At 39.4% G+C, this 15,043-nt stretch overlaps 1 protein-coding gene across 1 annotated transcript; it reads left to right on the forward strand.

The window, feature by feature from the left end:
* The first annotated feature begins 9,161 nt into the window (after positions 1-9,161).
* LOC311509237 (uncharacterized protein) lies at positions 9,162-13,932 on the forward strand. Its single transcript, XM_084574351.1, has 7 exons — positions 9,162-9,773; positions 9,865-10,185; positions 10,549-10,572; positions 10,826-10,951; positions 11,042-11,083; positions 11,280-11,428; positions 12,454-13,932. Exons 1-7 carry the CDS (start codon positions 9,737-9,739, stop codon positions 12,895-12,897), a joined length of 1,143 nt encoding a protein of 380 aa, XP_084430477.1. The 5' UTR covers positions 9,162-9,736; the 3' UTR covers positions 12,898-13,932.
* The last annotated feature ends 1,111 nt before the right edge of the window (positions 13,933-15,043 follow it).

Raw genomic sequence — 15,043 nt, forward strand, 5'->3', positions numbered from 1 at the left:
TTTCGAAGTTAGAGTGTCACAATGGTTTCTGTGTTTGATCTTATCACCGCTCTGTTGTTATTTTTATTGCTGTTTTTTTAAGCGGTAATTGGTCTCAGTGGCTCTAATTTTAAGCAAGTCTCCAATAAATCATTTGAAACATGTTGCTTTTATCGAATCAGAAAAATTAGTTTTGGTAAATTGCTATTTTTGTTGACAAGGAACTTTCTGCTGGGTTAAACAAGACATTATTGCGTAAAAACATATACATTTAGACTTTCAGTTTTAACTTTTTTTCTATAATTTTTCTATAAAAGCAGTTTTTGCACCCTGGGATTCAATAGTCAGGCGGTTAAGATGCATACAATATAACCAATGTGGAGGTTCCCTCCAGGGGACCATTTGACTTGTATGTGTGATAGAGGCAAAATGCCAAAAAAAAAAAAAAAGAGATCACAAATAGCTGAATGAACTGTTCAATGCGCATAATCTAGAAAAAGATGGAATGCATATTAAAATAAACTAAAAAACATATTTAAGATATCTTTTAAATGTGCTACATACATATAAAATAACTGATAAAAAAGAATTAGAGCTGTGTAACAAGGCTTTAACCATGTTGATATTTACACAACCAATATTTACAACAAAAAGCTGCATTTGGGATGTGGAATATGCAAAAGTTTTTAAATTGAATGCGGTACTTGTTATTATAGTTTTAGTTTTTCTTTAATGTATGCTCTTTTTCCTTGAAGAAGGTGCATTTTTTTTCTTAGTTAAAACTATAAAAGTTTTATGTGACACACCTTATTGTTTTAGCATCAACATGATGATAAATAGAGCATTGTCAAATAAAGCGTTACATTAAATAGCCTCGTTTTACTGCAATTACAATGTAGGTAGCTAATTTATGGAGACTGCCTTTAAACAGTTCAGTTTTTTATTGCCACGTTTTGTTTTGTCATCTCAACTGTGTAATGCTGTGTAATTTAAATTTAGTTCTTGAATACAGATTAATCATCCCTTTGTTTCCTGTATTCCTTCACCTGAAGGAAGGAATGAAAACCATAAAAGTTTCAGTTTGAAGTTCAATCCAGCAGGCTACAGGCATGATATCGCTTAAAGACAGGAAAGAAATAACTCCACTATGTAGGAGACGTTACTAATGAGTGCATCACTTCACAGAAAACCGTAGAAAAACTCTCGGCAGAGGTACCCTTCAACAGCTGTATAACAAGACCCTTTGTCTCACACTGCAGTTGTGTGTGTGGAGGCCTCAGAAGTGCTGGAAGTGAGTGGCCATGTTGGAGGAGAGGTCTCCGTCTTCTGTTCTCGCTGGAGCACAGACAACAGCTCTGAACCGGACATCGTGTACTTCTGCAAAGGTGTCTGCTCCGGCGAAAACGTTCTCATTCAGGCAGACAGGAAGAAGCCAGCTGCCACACGGAAAGGGAGATACAGCATGATGGCAGACAGAGGACACGGAGCCTTCAATGTGACTATAAGAAAGCTGAAGAGGGCAGATGCTGGGCGCTACCACTGTGGACCGGCTAAAACCTTAGAAGGGTTGTATCAAGAAGTCAATCTCAGAGTAATAGATGGTAAGTAGTTGACTGGATGAGTACAACGGTCATGTGAGTGGGGTCAAAAAGATTCACAGATTTGTTTGGCCATATAATAAAACTCTGCAACAGACGAAATGCATCAAACTAGACTTTTAATAGACAGATAATATAAAGTAGGAAATAAGCTGCTGGACCCACCAGAATTATTATTTTTTTATTTATTATTTTACACATTTACATGAATGTTGCCTCAAAACCTGTGCACTTATGGATGTATTCTAGCATATGTACTGTTCGTCTTGTGATGCCTCTTCGATTTTTTATACACAAAGTAATGATGTCACATGAGCACATGCACACATTATGCCTCATCGGTCGTCCTCCCTTCCCTTCTCTCAAAGCTTCCACTGTGCCTTCTGGATCTACCCCCTCAACTACTGCCACCCTGCAGATAGAAGCAGGAACTCTGACCCGGGGCAGCCCTGCTTCCAGAAATGAGCCGTCACCGGCAGCATTAACACTGCCCCCCTCAGAGGTGAAGAAGAACCAGCAGGATGCAGCCGTCCTCACAGGTATTTTCAAGGTCTCTTTGTTCAGATGGCACACTTCTCAACAGTGACATGTATATATACTGGCTCAGCTTAATGAAATGGCTAGGTCAGGTTTGGAGTAAGTCCAAACTGACAGGGTTTGCCTCTGTCAGCTGGAGGGAAAATCTTCCTCTGTGCTCACATACAATTTAAGACGCAGACACAAGAATCCACACTTTGGACACCAAATGTGGTCCAGTATATAATCTAGACAATTAAAAATGGACTGAGAATGGACTAAGGCAGGAGGCATGAAGTGTTCAGCCGTTAAAACTTTTGAGGCGAGCAATATTTTCATGTTCAAATTCATCAGTGACAGAAAATGATTGATGTAATGTTAATTTAAATTTTTCTGGGAAACTGAACTTCATGACATATCTAGTGGGGATTTCAACTTTTTCTTTACTGTTGGAATAAAGTCAGTTTTGCATGTACAGTGAAAGTATACGCACGCCATGGAGTCCAAAGAATAAAGGGAGCTTTAGTCCTCATGGCCAGTGTAAGCCTAAATGCAAAGAGTTGGTTGTTCTGTAGTGAGTGCTGTTGATTAGATCTGAAATCACTCAATCAAAGAATCCCTCTAGGCATATTTCAGGACATATAATTGACTCTGAATAACATTTCAGAGATTAAAGGCCAAGACAGAAAAACTTCCCTTCCCTTCAGCTGATTTATGTGAAGTCATCTAATATACATCACTGAAAAGAGAGTAACGGCTCAAACCAGCAAGAGAAGGGAAAACAAGCGAATTGCCCATTCTGAAATGGGCTTTAGTTGAAGAAAATAGCCCTTTTGGCAAAATGTAAATAGTAATCTGAAACTGTGTGTCTGAGACAATGTTGCCTTTTGAGTAAAATGCAAAACTGTGACTTGTTTTTGTCCATAGCTTTAAAAAAATATGTTGTAGTCTAGTTCTTACAGTCAGCCCCACGTGAAGAGCACATGTTCACACTTGAATGTCAGTGTATTGTAGAAAGTTATTTATATTATAAGCCTTGTTCTGTACTTGAGTAAATAACTTTCTACAATACAAAAAAATTGCATTTCACTACACGCTTATTTTTTGGACTATTTTGTCAGGATTTGCTCACCTTTCACTGAACTGCATGTCTGTTTATTTTGCTTTGAGACACCACATTGGTCATCATCATCTCTGGGAGCCTCGCTTTCGTGGTTTGCGCCATCATTCCTGTCATATTCTACGGACACTGGCGGAGTCATGCAGGTGAGGTGACGGAAGCACACAGGAGAACACGACTTCTTAGACTCCACTGAGATATTTTTAACCAGAACAAAGCAGGTTAATAATCAAGCACACAAACCTTTAAATGGATCTTGTTTTTTTTTTTTTGTTTTTTTTTTTCAGAAGATCAGAACACACCTGAAACAAATGAGGTGACTCTCCATCTCCAATTAATATCTTAAGCATCAATAATTTACCCCTAAAATAGAAGTGGTATTAATAATAATATTTTTACAGGGTGGTTATTGTGAGGAAAATGCAGATGTTGCGTCCACTCAGATTGCTGTGGAGCTGCAGTCTTTTGAACCCAGTGCTCATGATCCTGCACAGTATGCTACCGCCTACCAGGCACTGGATCCCAAAGCCCTGGACTGAGCAGGGTTTAATATGTCTCTGTGGTATCAGCCAATTTCACTATCTATTCTGTGTTTTAACTCAAATAAAGGACAACTGTTATGTAATTCTTGTCTGAGTGGCTGCTTTTCCACATTGTATTCGATATCTGAGCCTAAGTTTCCTTGTATAGGAGACGGGTAGCTTAGATGTTTTGGCACTGTGGCATGGGAGGGTTGTAATCGGGGTCCCCATTTATCTCTCTGTTTCCCTCTCTCAATATCTTCAATTAGTTGAAGTTTATGTTGGCATTTTGTTGCAACCTAAAAATTTCTGCAGAACCTGAAAGCTATATAGCTTTTTTATAACATTTTGTTCCATAATTGATACCACTTATCCTGTGGAGCATTGAATAAAAAGTTCAGTTGGGACAAATTTTAAAATCAAGAAAGGTAGCATATCTCAAAGTGCATAAAAGCAAAATGTGCACAGTTGTAGCAACATTTGTTTGTGGTCGCATCTGAATTTGGCACATTACAAAGCGCATTTAACTGAATAATAATAAAAAAAAAAACAGATGAACTAAACCACACATCTACATCTGCAGTTTGTTTTTAATCACCACACGTGAGATTAGGAAACTCTTTTTAGTTACACATCCCATATTACTCCGCTGACTTTCTCAGTGGGTAAAGTGACAGTTTTTGTTCTGAACAAGAGCAGTCATTTTTCGCTCATAAGATGTCAGTGCAGTTGGAAAACATTGGTGAAGAGTTCTGTCAGCCAGGGAACAGCGGGTGCTGCTTTTTATTGAGTTCATGTGTGCAAAGCTTGATTCACATGTGTATATCGATCCAAACATACTGAGCACGTGGTTGGCTACTTTACAGACATTGAGGAACTGGTGCTTGTTGGCATCTCTCTAAAACTTCCCTTTGTACGAAGGCATAGTTAGGAATGAGTTCAAGTTCACAAGTTCCAGTGTGAATTTTCCCTTGTCTGTGGAGGGGACCACCCCCTTTGCTCTGGTGGATATGCACCCTGCTGTTGCAACAGTGAAAGGATGCCTGGCAAAGCCCATTACTCTGTGGCCTGAGCAAGTTCATCCAGTCCACTGGCAAAATTCTCTTTCAACCTTGCAGTGACATCCGTCATCGCATCGGTGATATGTGCCGGGGATGAGATGCTTTTGCGTAGCATCCGAAGATACAGCATTCTGCTCAAGTCGGTCGCGAAAAGGTCTCTAGAGGATCAGCTGGGATAGGCTGCAGCCTGGACAGGTTACCAGTCTATCTCAGGCCTAACACAGAGACTAATCACACAAGTCAGACCTATCAAGCATGTCTTTGGACTGTTGGAAGAAGCCAGGCCACCTGGAGAAAACAGACGCATGCCCACTCCATGAAGTAAGGCTACAGCCAGTCTGAACACAGTACCCTTCATGCTTTGAGGCCACAGTGCCAACAACTCTACCACTGTGTTGCCTTAAAATAAATAGATTGTACTGAAGACCAAGCCAAATATTTTGGACCAACAGTGGCCTATTAAATATGTCAAGAGATGTACTTAAAAGCCAAGCACTGCTTTATACAGTGGGGTCACACATTAACTTTTTTTTTTTTTTTTTTTGGTATTGCGATTAAAAGTCTGAATTCCAGCAATTTTTCTTAGTACATGCAGTAGGTTGGACCCTGAACCCTCAAATGAACAAGAAAATGTTGGTGAATTTATGTTAAATCAAGAAAGTTGACATCTCTATGTGTAGCTAGTGCTTTTACTTGCCTCTTTGTAAAAAAATCTGTTTTTTTATCGTTAAAATTTTGGGTCCAGTAAAAGCCAGCCTTTACAGGTTGAGGTGTTCACAACAACATAAGTAACCATGACACACAGTGAACAGAATGTAGTGCTGGATGGCTGCACCCACAAGTAGTGGGGCAGAGGGTGCTACACATGTGTAGTATGGCTATTTATGTCCACTCTCCTTCTCATAACCACCTTCTACCAGCTCCATAACTGTGACTCCTGGTTTTAAAACTGTATGTCTTAATTTCCCTTACAAGAGTCCAATATTTTTTAGTGGTGACTGTTGTTCCCAAAACCCCACCAGCACCCCCCATATAAACGGTTGTTGTTGTTATTGTTGTAACATACCTTAATATACACTGTTTTTTCTTTATTTTCATGACTATTTACATTGTAGATTCTCACTGAAGACATCAAAACTAGGAACGAACACATATGGAATTATGTGGTAAGACACATCTCTACATCAACTGTTCAGAGGAGACTGCACCAATCAGGCCTTTATGGTCAAATAGCTGCTAGAAAACCACTACTAAGGAAAAGCAGCAAGCAGAAGAGATTTGTTTGGGCCAAGAAACACATGGAATGGACATTAGACCAGTAGAAATCTGTGCTTTGGTCTGATGTGTCCAAATTTGAGATCTTTGGTTCCAACTGCCGTGCCTTTGTGCAACGCAGAAAAGGTGAACGGATGGTCTCTACATGCATGGTTCAACAGTTAAGCATGGAGGAGGAGGTGTGATGGTGTGGGGGTGCTGGTGACACTGTTGGGGATTTTTTCAAAATTGAAGGCCCAGCATGGCTACCACAGCATCCTTCAGTGATATGCTATCCCATCCGTTTTGCGTTTAGTTGGACCATCATGTATTTTTCAACAGGACAATGACCCCAAACACACCTCCAGGCTGTGTAAGGGCTATCTGACCAAGAAGGTGATGGAGTGCTGCGCCAGATCACCTGGCCTCCACAGTCACCTTACCTAAACCCAATCGAGATGGTTTGGGATGACATGGACCGCAGAGTAAAGGCAAAAGGGCCAACAAGTGCTCAGCATCTCTGGGAACTCCTTCAAGACTGTTGGAAAACCATTTCAGGTGACTACCTCATGAAGCTCATCAAGAGAATGCCAAGAGTGTGCAAAGCAGTAATCAAAGCAAAGGGTGGCTATTTTGAAGAATCTAAAACATGAATCATATTTAGAGTTATTTCACACTTTTTTTGTTTATTACATAATTCCATATGTGTTCATTCATAGTTCTGATGTCTTCAGTGAGAATCTACAGTGTAAATAGTCATGAAATATACTTGTTTTTATACTATACAGTTATGCCTATATCATTACAAAATACCAAGGTAGCAACGATTTCTTGTCATCTCCTCCCCCTCTTTGTTTTTTTCTTTCTTTTCTCACTCACCCACACAACGCAGCACACACACTTAGCACCTTCTGTGTTGTTCAACGTTCCACACTAACTGATTTGTAAAACACGGACAAGACTTGTCAAGACTGACCTATTTAATTTCCACTTGCCTGTTCCTCGTTGCCACAACACTGTAGACATTCATTCATACATTCATTGATTCATTCATTCATTCATCTTCTGTAACCATTTGTCATCTGGAGGGTTGCGCGGGTGCTGGAGCCTATCCCAGCTGTCGGGCGTGAGGTGGCAAATTCCCTCAATAGTAAAACAACAATACCTTGGTTCTGGCATATCCACCAGAGTATGTGACCATAAGATGTGTTTTAATGGTTAGTAAGGAAAATGACTTGAATATGCCACCAAATCGTCAATTGCCAATGAATTTTTATGTAAATCCAGTCTGTTGAATCTTAGTATAACCGTGAGTCACTTGACTTTATTTAAAAGTCAAAAAAATACACAGTCTATCACACTTACAAGCCACTTCTTCGTCACTTTGCCTACGTTTTTGAGAACCCAGTCAGAGACAGTGAAGATATTGTTGACACAAGTCTTTTAGCCTTTGTGAAAGGTAACAGCCACAATGACTCACATCAGTGGGCTTGCCTCAAAAGATGCTCTACGCCTGCTGTCTTGAAATATAGGGGAAATTTCTGTTCCTCACACTTAATGTATGTACTGTAAGTAAAGATCTAACCTGGCACATTTTGGTCCCAACAAGTGACCTCAACTATGGCTTTGCATTTCCTACACTGAATTACCCAGTCGTTAGCTTGTTAAACAGTTAGCCTGTTTAGGTTCTAGACTGTTGACATTACTACTTAAATGCCATAAAATCTGTGTAGGCAGCATGCCATGTGCCGAGTCTCATTTGAGGGCAGTAATAACTTACTATATGGAATAAGACAATAAAAGGAATGAATGACCCAGCAGGAGTAAATCTCAAACCAACCTTAAAGGGGAACTCCGGCGCAAAATGAACCTGGGGTTAATAACACATGTGTACCGAGTTCGACCGTTCTCTGGTATTTGTTTTCATGTATTTGTTTTGTTAGTCAAATGTGACCAGTTTTCTTGCAAACCGCTATTTAGCGTATAACGCTAGCCTTCGGGGCACACCGACACATAAAAAGAAATCGCTATTTCTATACCACTAACAAGGCTCACAATATCACCACACTTACACGGTAGCATAACTAGGGTCTCTACATGTAAACCGAAGCATTGAGAACTTTGCAAGTATACAGGCAGTTTATTAAAAAAGGAATACAGTACCGTTCGCGTCTGTCTCGCTTATCCAGGCGGGCGCCATCTTGGGGAAACTGAGCTCTCTTCGTTCTGTGCTCTCAGTGCTTTCTTCCGGCAACAGACAGTTCAGTTAACAAACTAACAAAACAAATACATGAAAACAAATACCAGAGAACGGTCGAACTCGGTACACATGTGTTATTAACCCCAGGTTCATTTTGCGCCGGAGTTCCCCTTTAAGTCAAAGGCGAGAGATTGCTATGCCTTAGTTGAACTTAATATTTCTTATTTACTTCTGTTTTTTTGAAAACATGTTACCACAGTAGTGTAAAAGTGAATTGGACTTTAACACAAGAGCACTTACTCACAAGCACTTACTCGTGTGTTAAAGATACAACCCGTGCTCTCTTGTGGTATTTTAGGAACTTTTCAGTAAGGCCTGAGTTCACAAGGCGTGATACTCAGGCCTTACTGATATTTTCAGAAATAAAGTCAATGGTAAATTAATACATTTTGTTGCATAGAGGTTTCTTTGTAGTCTTATGTAGTTTTTATGTTTGAGTACAATACTGATACATTCACAATGGCCTCATCTTTCCTTCATGCCTTTGTAGTTCCTACATGGTCGTTAGCTTCGGTGGTTTCTAGACACCAAAGGTTGCCCAGCAGCACTCTTCTCACGACTCGCTTTCGAAGATACCATTGCCAAACCTTTCGAGAACACAACCTCCCATGCCATTACCACTAGTTCACGAGATCCATTTGAAGGAAATGTCACCTGTCGAAATGTCATTTTGTTCCTTTAGCCCTATAAAATCCATTTACAGTATGAAACCAAACTTGTTCATTGTTCCTTCATCAACAGATTTCTTGGCACAGTGGAAACAAGTTGTGAAAACCACACTGATGTGCCACATTTTGACTTGTTATGAACAGTTGCTACTAAATACTATGGTTGCTGCTGAATAGGTTGTACTGTGATTCGCTGTTGACGCCAAATCAAAACCATAAACTTGCGGCAACTCCATAAGTGTCAGAGCTGAGCCGAAGATTCAGTTGGTAACTCTGTGAGTGACCCATTTTAAATAGATGATAAAGCTGATATAGTTATATTAAGTATTGTTGATCTACTTTTATTTGATAAAATAAAATTTAAAGCTGCAATAGTAAAGTACAAATTGTTGGCAGGTCTCATTTTCAATTCATGCCTTTCTTTACATTCACTTGTACTGCAAAATATCCTTAGCAAACAATAATTTCATGAGTATGAAACTGTTTGTGTCAGAGACCCTCCTCTCACTTCTCTAGGTTTGACGCCTACAGCTCTCATATTCTGTTCTCCTATAATCATAACCACAGGAAGAGGGCAAGTTGAGTCAAGTGTTTATCTAGATGTAATTTCAATTGCAAGATGTCATACAGCGGTAGAACACTTGAACATTTGAAGACTGCTTAGGTATTTTTGGAGACAGATTGAAAATCTGTATACAGAGCGACAGGAGACTATTCGGAATAATAAACACCAACAGAGCTGGCACTTTACTGGTTAAAATGAGGACCATTCCTATCTTTCACTGCCTTTTATATGGTAAGTATTTTTCTAAAATGTATCCATTCATTTAGTTAAACATTCATTTAACATTATTTAAAAGTGCCATATATTTTGTCACACAATGCAGTTATGTTGACCGAGGGAACCAAGATCAACGTAGAGGGAGTTGTGGGAGGAGAAGTCTCGTTTAAGTGCTCACACAAACTTGCGTGGCATCATAAAAAATACTTGTGCAAAGATCCATGTAAAGTTGATGCGGACAAACTGGCTGAGGTGGCACCGGGTGAAAGAACAGAGTCAGGGAGGATGATTCTGGAGGACCCGGGGGACAGTTCCTTCACTGTGACCATCAGTCAACTGAAGCTGTCAGACTCACAGAGATGCTGGTGTGGCGTGGCCAGGCCTGGTTTTGATACATTCACTGAAGTTAACCTTAGGGTACTGGAAGGTATGTGCGTCATCACTTCACTTTTACCTAAAAAGATGCATCCATGAATATGCATTAGAAATAACAATAATGAAAAACATTTGACCAGATTTCATACAACTTTTAGGGACTTGTAGTTAGAGAATTTCCACACATCAGATGACATTTGCACTAAGGAAGCCAAAAGTAGCGCACTTAACAGAACTCATTTTAAATCATCCCTTTCTACATTATTTGACAGCATTTACTGTTTTGGTTTTACAGAATAAATGAGGCTCAGGATTGTACATAATATTCCATATGAATGACAAAGAAAAAAATGCATATCAACTTTTTTTTTCTTCTTTCCAAATCAATGAATCATCTCCTTAATATGGGGTTCAGTACCTGCATTCACCGGACCAAACTGTAAGTAGTTAAAACTGACTCAACCAAAAGTGCTTCTTCTGCATTGTTGTCGTAGTATTAAAAAATGTATAATATCATATGTAATATATATAATTATGTATAAATTATGAGAGAGTTATTTTTTCTTTGAACATCAAGGTATATTAAACCTATCATACTTAAGCAGGATTTTGAATGGCAGTGTAGTATTTTAGTTTTTATTAAAGTGAAAGTACTAATAATCTCACCTATTCCACCACGCTTCCCTATAAAGCCGTTGCAAATGAGACAACATCTGTCATGCCCGATGTTTCTTCCACATCATCATATCAAAGTGTGACCAATCTGACGCAGTTAATGCCAGGAATAAACACAAGTAGACCAACAAACATTTCATCAGGTAGGAAGAAAGTACAGTCTGTCCTTACAAATCTAATTAAGAGACATGAAAACAAACAAACCTCCATTAATATTCTGTCCTGTCGCACAGAGTCAAACTTCACTAAGGAAAGAAAACAGAACATTAGCACAGGTAAGTTTCTATCTCAGCATCTGCTGTGCAACTTGAGCACGATACGATACGATACGATACGATACGATACGATAAGATAAGATAGGATGAATTATAATAAGATACGATATGATACCATACAATACGATAAAATAAGATAAGATAGGATGAGATATAACAAGATACGATACGATATATCTCTTTTTTTTTTCTTCAGGCACCATGCTGTATGTGATCGGCGGAAGCATTTTTATGCTCATGATTTTGATGGTGTCACTGGTCTTCAAAAAATGCAGAGGAATATTTCAACCTCAACCACGAGTTTGCTGTAACAGCAAAGAACCCAGCAATGCACTTGAAAGTGAGGTATGAGAAAGAAACTGGATGGCAAAATGCCAGGCTCTTAATGTCTTAACAGCAAAATAGCTGTCTTCCTTGAGAGACATAATTCCCCTCAGCAGCAAACTGAATTAAAGTGAAGTTTCTTTTCCTGGTTTCAGAAGTTGACTCATCAGGAGGGGTTTTTCCAATGTTGTTGCCACATCTTGCTTCTTCCCTTTAAGAGAAAATGTTGTGTACCTTTTTTATGAGGCTGTTTAAAATCACAGCTGACCACAGCCGTGAAACACAGCTGACATTTTTAGAAAAAAATCGCTTTCTCATTTAGAGCTAACCTGCACCTACATAATGTTTAGACTGAGACAGCCCTGTGTTTGAACAGAGACTTTCAAGTACAGTATGGAGATGTAGGTCACCAACGTTTCGGAAGCTCTCAGAACTAAATGCACAATCACAGTAGTTAAATACAAGTAAAACATAGGAGAATACATTTTAATCATAAAAATACACCTTGAATTGCTTTTATGGGTGTTAGAACATAAGCTGTATAGACATCTACTGTAGACTGATTAAAAGAAGTGTACTGTATTGTGGCAGAGGGCGTCTGACACGCAAGTAGGTGAAAGACAGATAATGATCTTGTGTCTTTCGGTTAGATATGATGCTGCAGCCAGGAGATCGTTAACAAAGCTTACCATGAGAACAAAGAGAAATGCCTTAGCTCTAGCTCTTATGCACAAATGAAACCCAGTCTGCCTGCCAGCACATCTGCAGTTCACTCTTTAACCTGTTGATATGTTTAATACATAGCAGAACTTCTGTAACTTTCACCCGCTGAACAAGACCACAAACACTTAAGTCTAGAGGTCTTCCAGCACGCAATCCTTAAATTACTAAGGTTTAGATATGATGCTAGGTAGATTAACAATTCCCTTTAATTTGAAGGGGTAAATACTAAATCAGAAAGAAATAGGTGAATAGATGCAACACACATGCTCAGTAAGACACACAAGACCCAGATGATTTGTTTTTTCTTTGCCCATTTCCAACAGGTCGACTGCGACTATGATGACGTTGATGAAGACTTACAGTGTGTGAAGAATATTTCCGATGTCACCTCTGCCAGCACCAGCCACCCGAAACAAGATCCAACGTTTGCATCCACGGCAGCTGAATGTAGCGCATCCGTTCACATCTATGAAAACATCTCTTTCTCCAAAGGCAGCGCAGGCTCAAGATGTTCACCTGCAGACTCCCAGAACGACCACAATACCACCTCTGGGATCTACATCAAGCCTTTACCGCCTGTGACATCTGAAAGAACAGGTGATGGTTGTGTCAGAAAACACACAAATAAACCCACAACATGCACAAATTCTGAGAGCTGTACAAGCAATGAATGTCCTTGTCACTCCAGATGCTGCCGTGGAACCAGTGGCGTGAGGACAGGATCACTTTGGTTTGGTTTGGACTTATCAGAAATAAATCAGAGCTAAGATAGGAGTTGATTTTTCTGGATGTCGATGGGCAACTGAACTTCTCCAATTATTATCAAAGTTTTCAACATTATCAATTTAAACTCGTACACTATGTTGTGATGTTATTGTGTTCATGTATAGTATACGGCTCACTGCTGCATGTGTGTGAATGAAAGTGTGAGTCACCATTTTAGGGTAAAAACACTTCCGGTTAAAGTCAGAGGATGTCATTGTAGTTTCCTTTGTGTGTGTGTGTGTGTGTGTGTGGGAGGGGGGTACATGACTTTTGTGTCTGCTTTCACCTTGCATTTATATAAAACGGACTATGTTTGCAGTTAGCGAGAGCTTGTGAGTACTGAGTGAATTTTCATTTTCCCCAATGAGCAGCCGATACTGATACCTGCATTTTTTGCACTGATGCCTGTGTGTGTCTGCACTGCTCATTTATTTATCTACACGAACAAACATTTCCTGCACACAACTGTAAAACTGTGAAATATATTTGTACATATATTTGAACGTGCGACAACACCACAGCAGTGTTTAATTCTCAATGAAGTGTACATCTGCGATTGAATACGAGGTTAAAAAGAGTAAGGAAAGAAGGAGAAACAACATAAGCTGTCTTCGGACTTGCTTGGTGCATTAATATTTCGGGACAAACTTTTCTTCAACTACTGTATCATATCATCATATTTCCTTTTTAAACATGTTCTCTTTGTGACCTTGTCAGTGAAACAATAACTCGGTTGTTATTCTAATCATGTATTAAAATGTTAACATGCAAATGGATAATGAGAATTCTTTACCAAGGGTTTGCACAGTTTAAAGATGCAACCTTGAATATTTCCGTCCTAGTTGATTTGGTGACGACTACTGTTGCTGGTGGTGACAATAAATGTGATTCGGCCCTACAGGTCACAGAAAAACTGGGGCGGCGAAAACAAACTTTTAGTTAAGAAGTCAGCCAACAACAGGCCTCGCCGTCGTTCTCTAAGCAAGCGCGATCTGATTTTGTTTTCCAAACAGCATGAGTAAAACAGGACACGGTGCAAAACGCTGGTTTCCTTGCTAAGCAGTCAGAGGTTTCTTCTTCCTCTAACAGCTCACCGTGGCTGCTCCCTTTTGTTCTTCTGATCCTCTGTAAAAAAAATAAATAAATAAAAATACCGAAAGTAACTGTTGCTTTGTAGACCCATTTTGTTAACAATAGTAGTAAATACACCAGCAGGAAAATGTTCAGTATTTTGATAATCAGTGGGCCATAGGCTCCGTCACCACTGTTAGCTTGTTACAACCCACTCCAACAGGCTTTCAGCAAAGAGGTCTAATACAAGCATAAATTATTTATTAACAGCAAGCATCATCATTACACGTCAAAACTAAACCCTAATCTATTAAAAAAAAAAGAAGAAAAAAAAGAAGCTTCCTTCTCCTATTTATTGAATCCATCTGATTAATCTGTATCAGCCTCACCAGAGGATGAGAACACAAGACCCCACGATTACAGCTTGCTTTACCTCCCATGACCAGCAGGGGGGAGAATTGGCATCTGTAACACAGCTAGTGTTACCCCTTGACTGTATATACTAGGTGTTGTCTCAATGATAGCTAGTTACTTAAATAGGCTATATATGTAATTAAATCAACATGTTTGAGATTGCCACTTTATTGTTATTATTACTATTATGCATATTCTTTTGTCTCAACCATCTCCTGATAAACATGTGTCTCTAAGTTGGTAGATGCTGCACTGTGTTCACAAGCCTTATGTGCTTGCTGTTTACTGCTGAGTACCTAGCATGCAGACGGTGTGTTAAAATAGAACAACTTCCTGGAGCAGCTAGAAGCAGCTTTGAACTGAGTGGTGAGAGCAATGTAACACAGCAAAGGTAAGGGGCTGTGACGGAAAAAAACGGGAACCACCGAGTGAAACATGAAACCAGTGCAGAAATGGCTAAAACAAGGTGTAGTTCCTTGACAAGGTGCTCCACACAAGCGGTTTGCAGATTGTGGTTATAATACTGAGTGGATTTAAATGAAACCGTTCGCGTTACACACAATTGTCTGATTGATTGTTAACATGAAAATATTAATTGGAGCATAAACCTATTCTGGATGCTTTATTGAATCTGGGTGTTGCTTTCCCTTGTACTGACTTATT

The sequence above is a fragment of the Chelon labrosus genome (genome assembly GCF_963514085.1).
Source record: "Chelon labrosus genome assembly, chromosome: 2".
Classification (NCBI taxonomy): Eukaryota; Metazoa; Chordata; class Actinopteri; order Mugiliformes; family Mugilidae; genus Chelon; species Chelon labrosus.

What these genes read in the sequence shown, in the direction of transcription:
- LOC311509237 (XM_084574351.1), top strand. Translation starts at nt 9,737, where the DNA reads ATGAGGACCATTCCTATCTTTCACTGCCTTTTATATG. An exon ending in CTTTCACTGCCTTTTATATG is followed by an intron (nt 9,774 to 9,864) that starts GTAAGTATTTTT and finishes CACACAATGCAG; the next exon opens with TTATGTTGACCGAGGGAACC. An exon ending in ACCAACAAACATTTCATCAG is followed by an intron (nt 10,952 to 11,041) that starts GTAGGAAGAAAG and finishes CCTGTCGCACAG; the next exon opens with AGTCAAACTTCACTAAGGAA.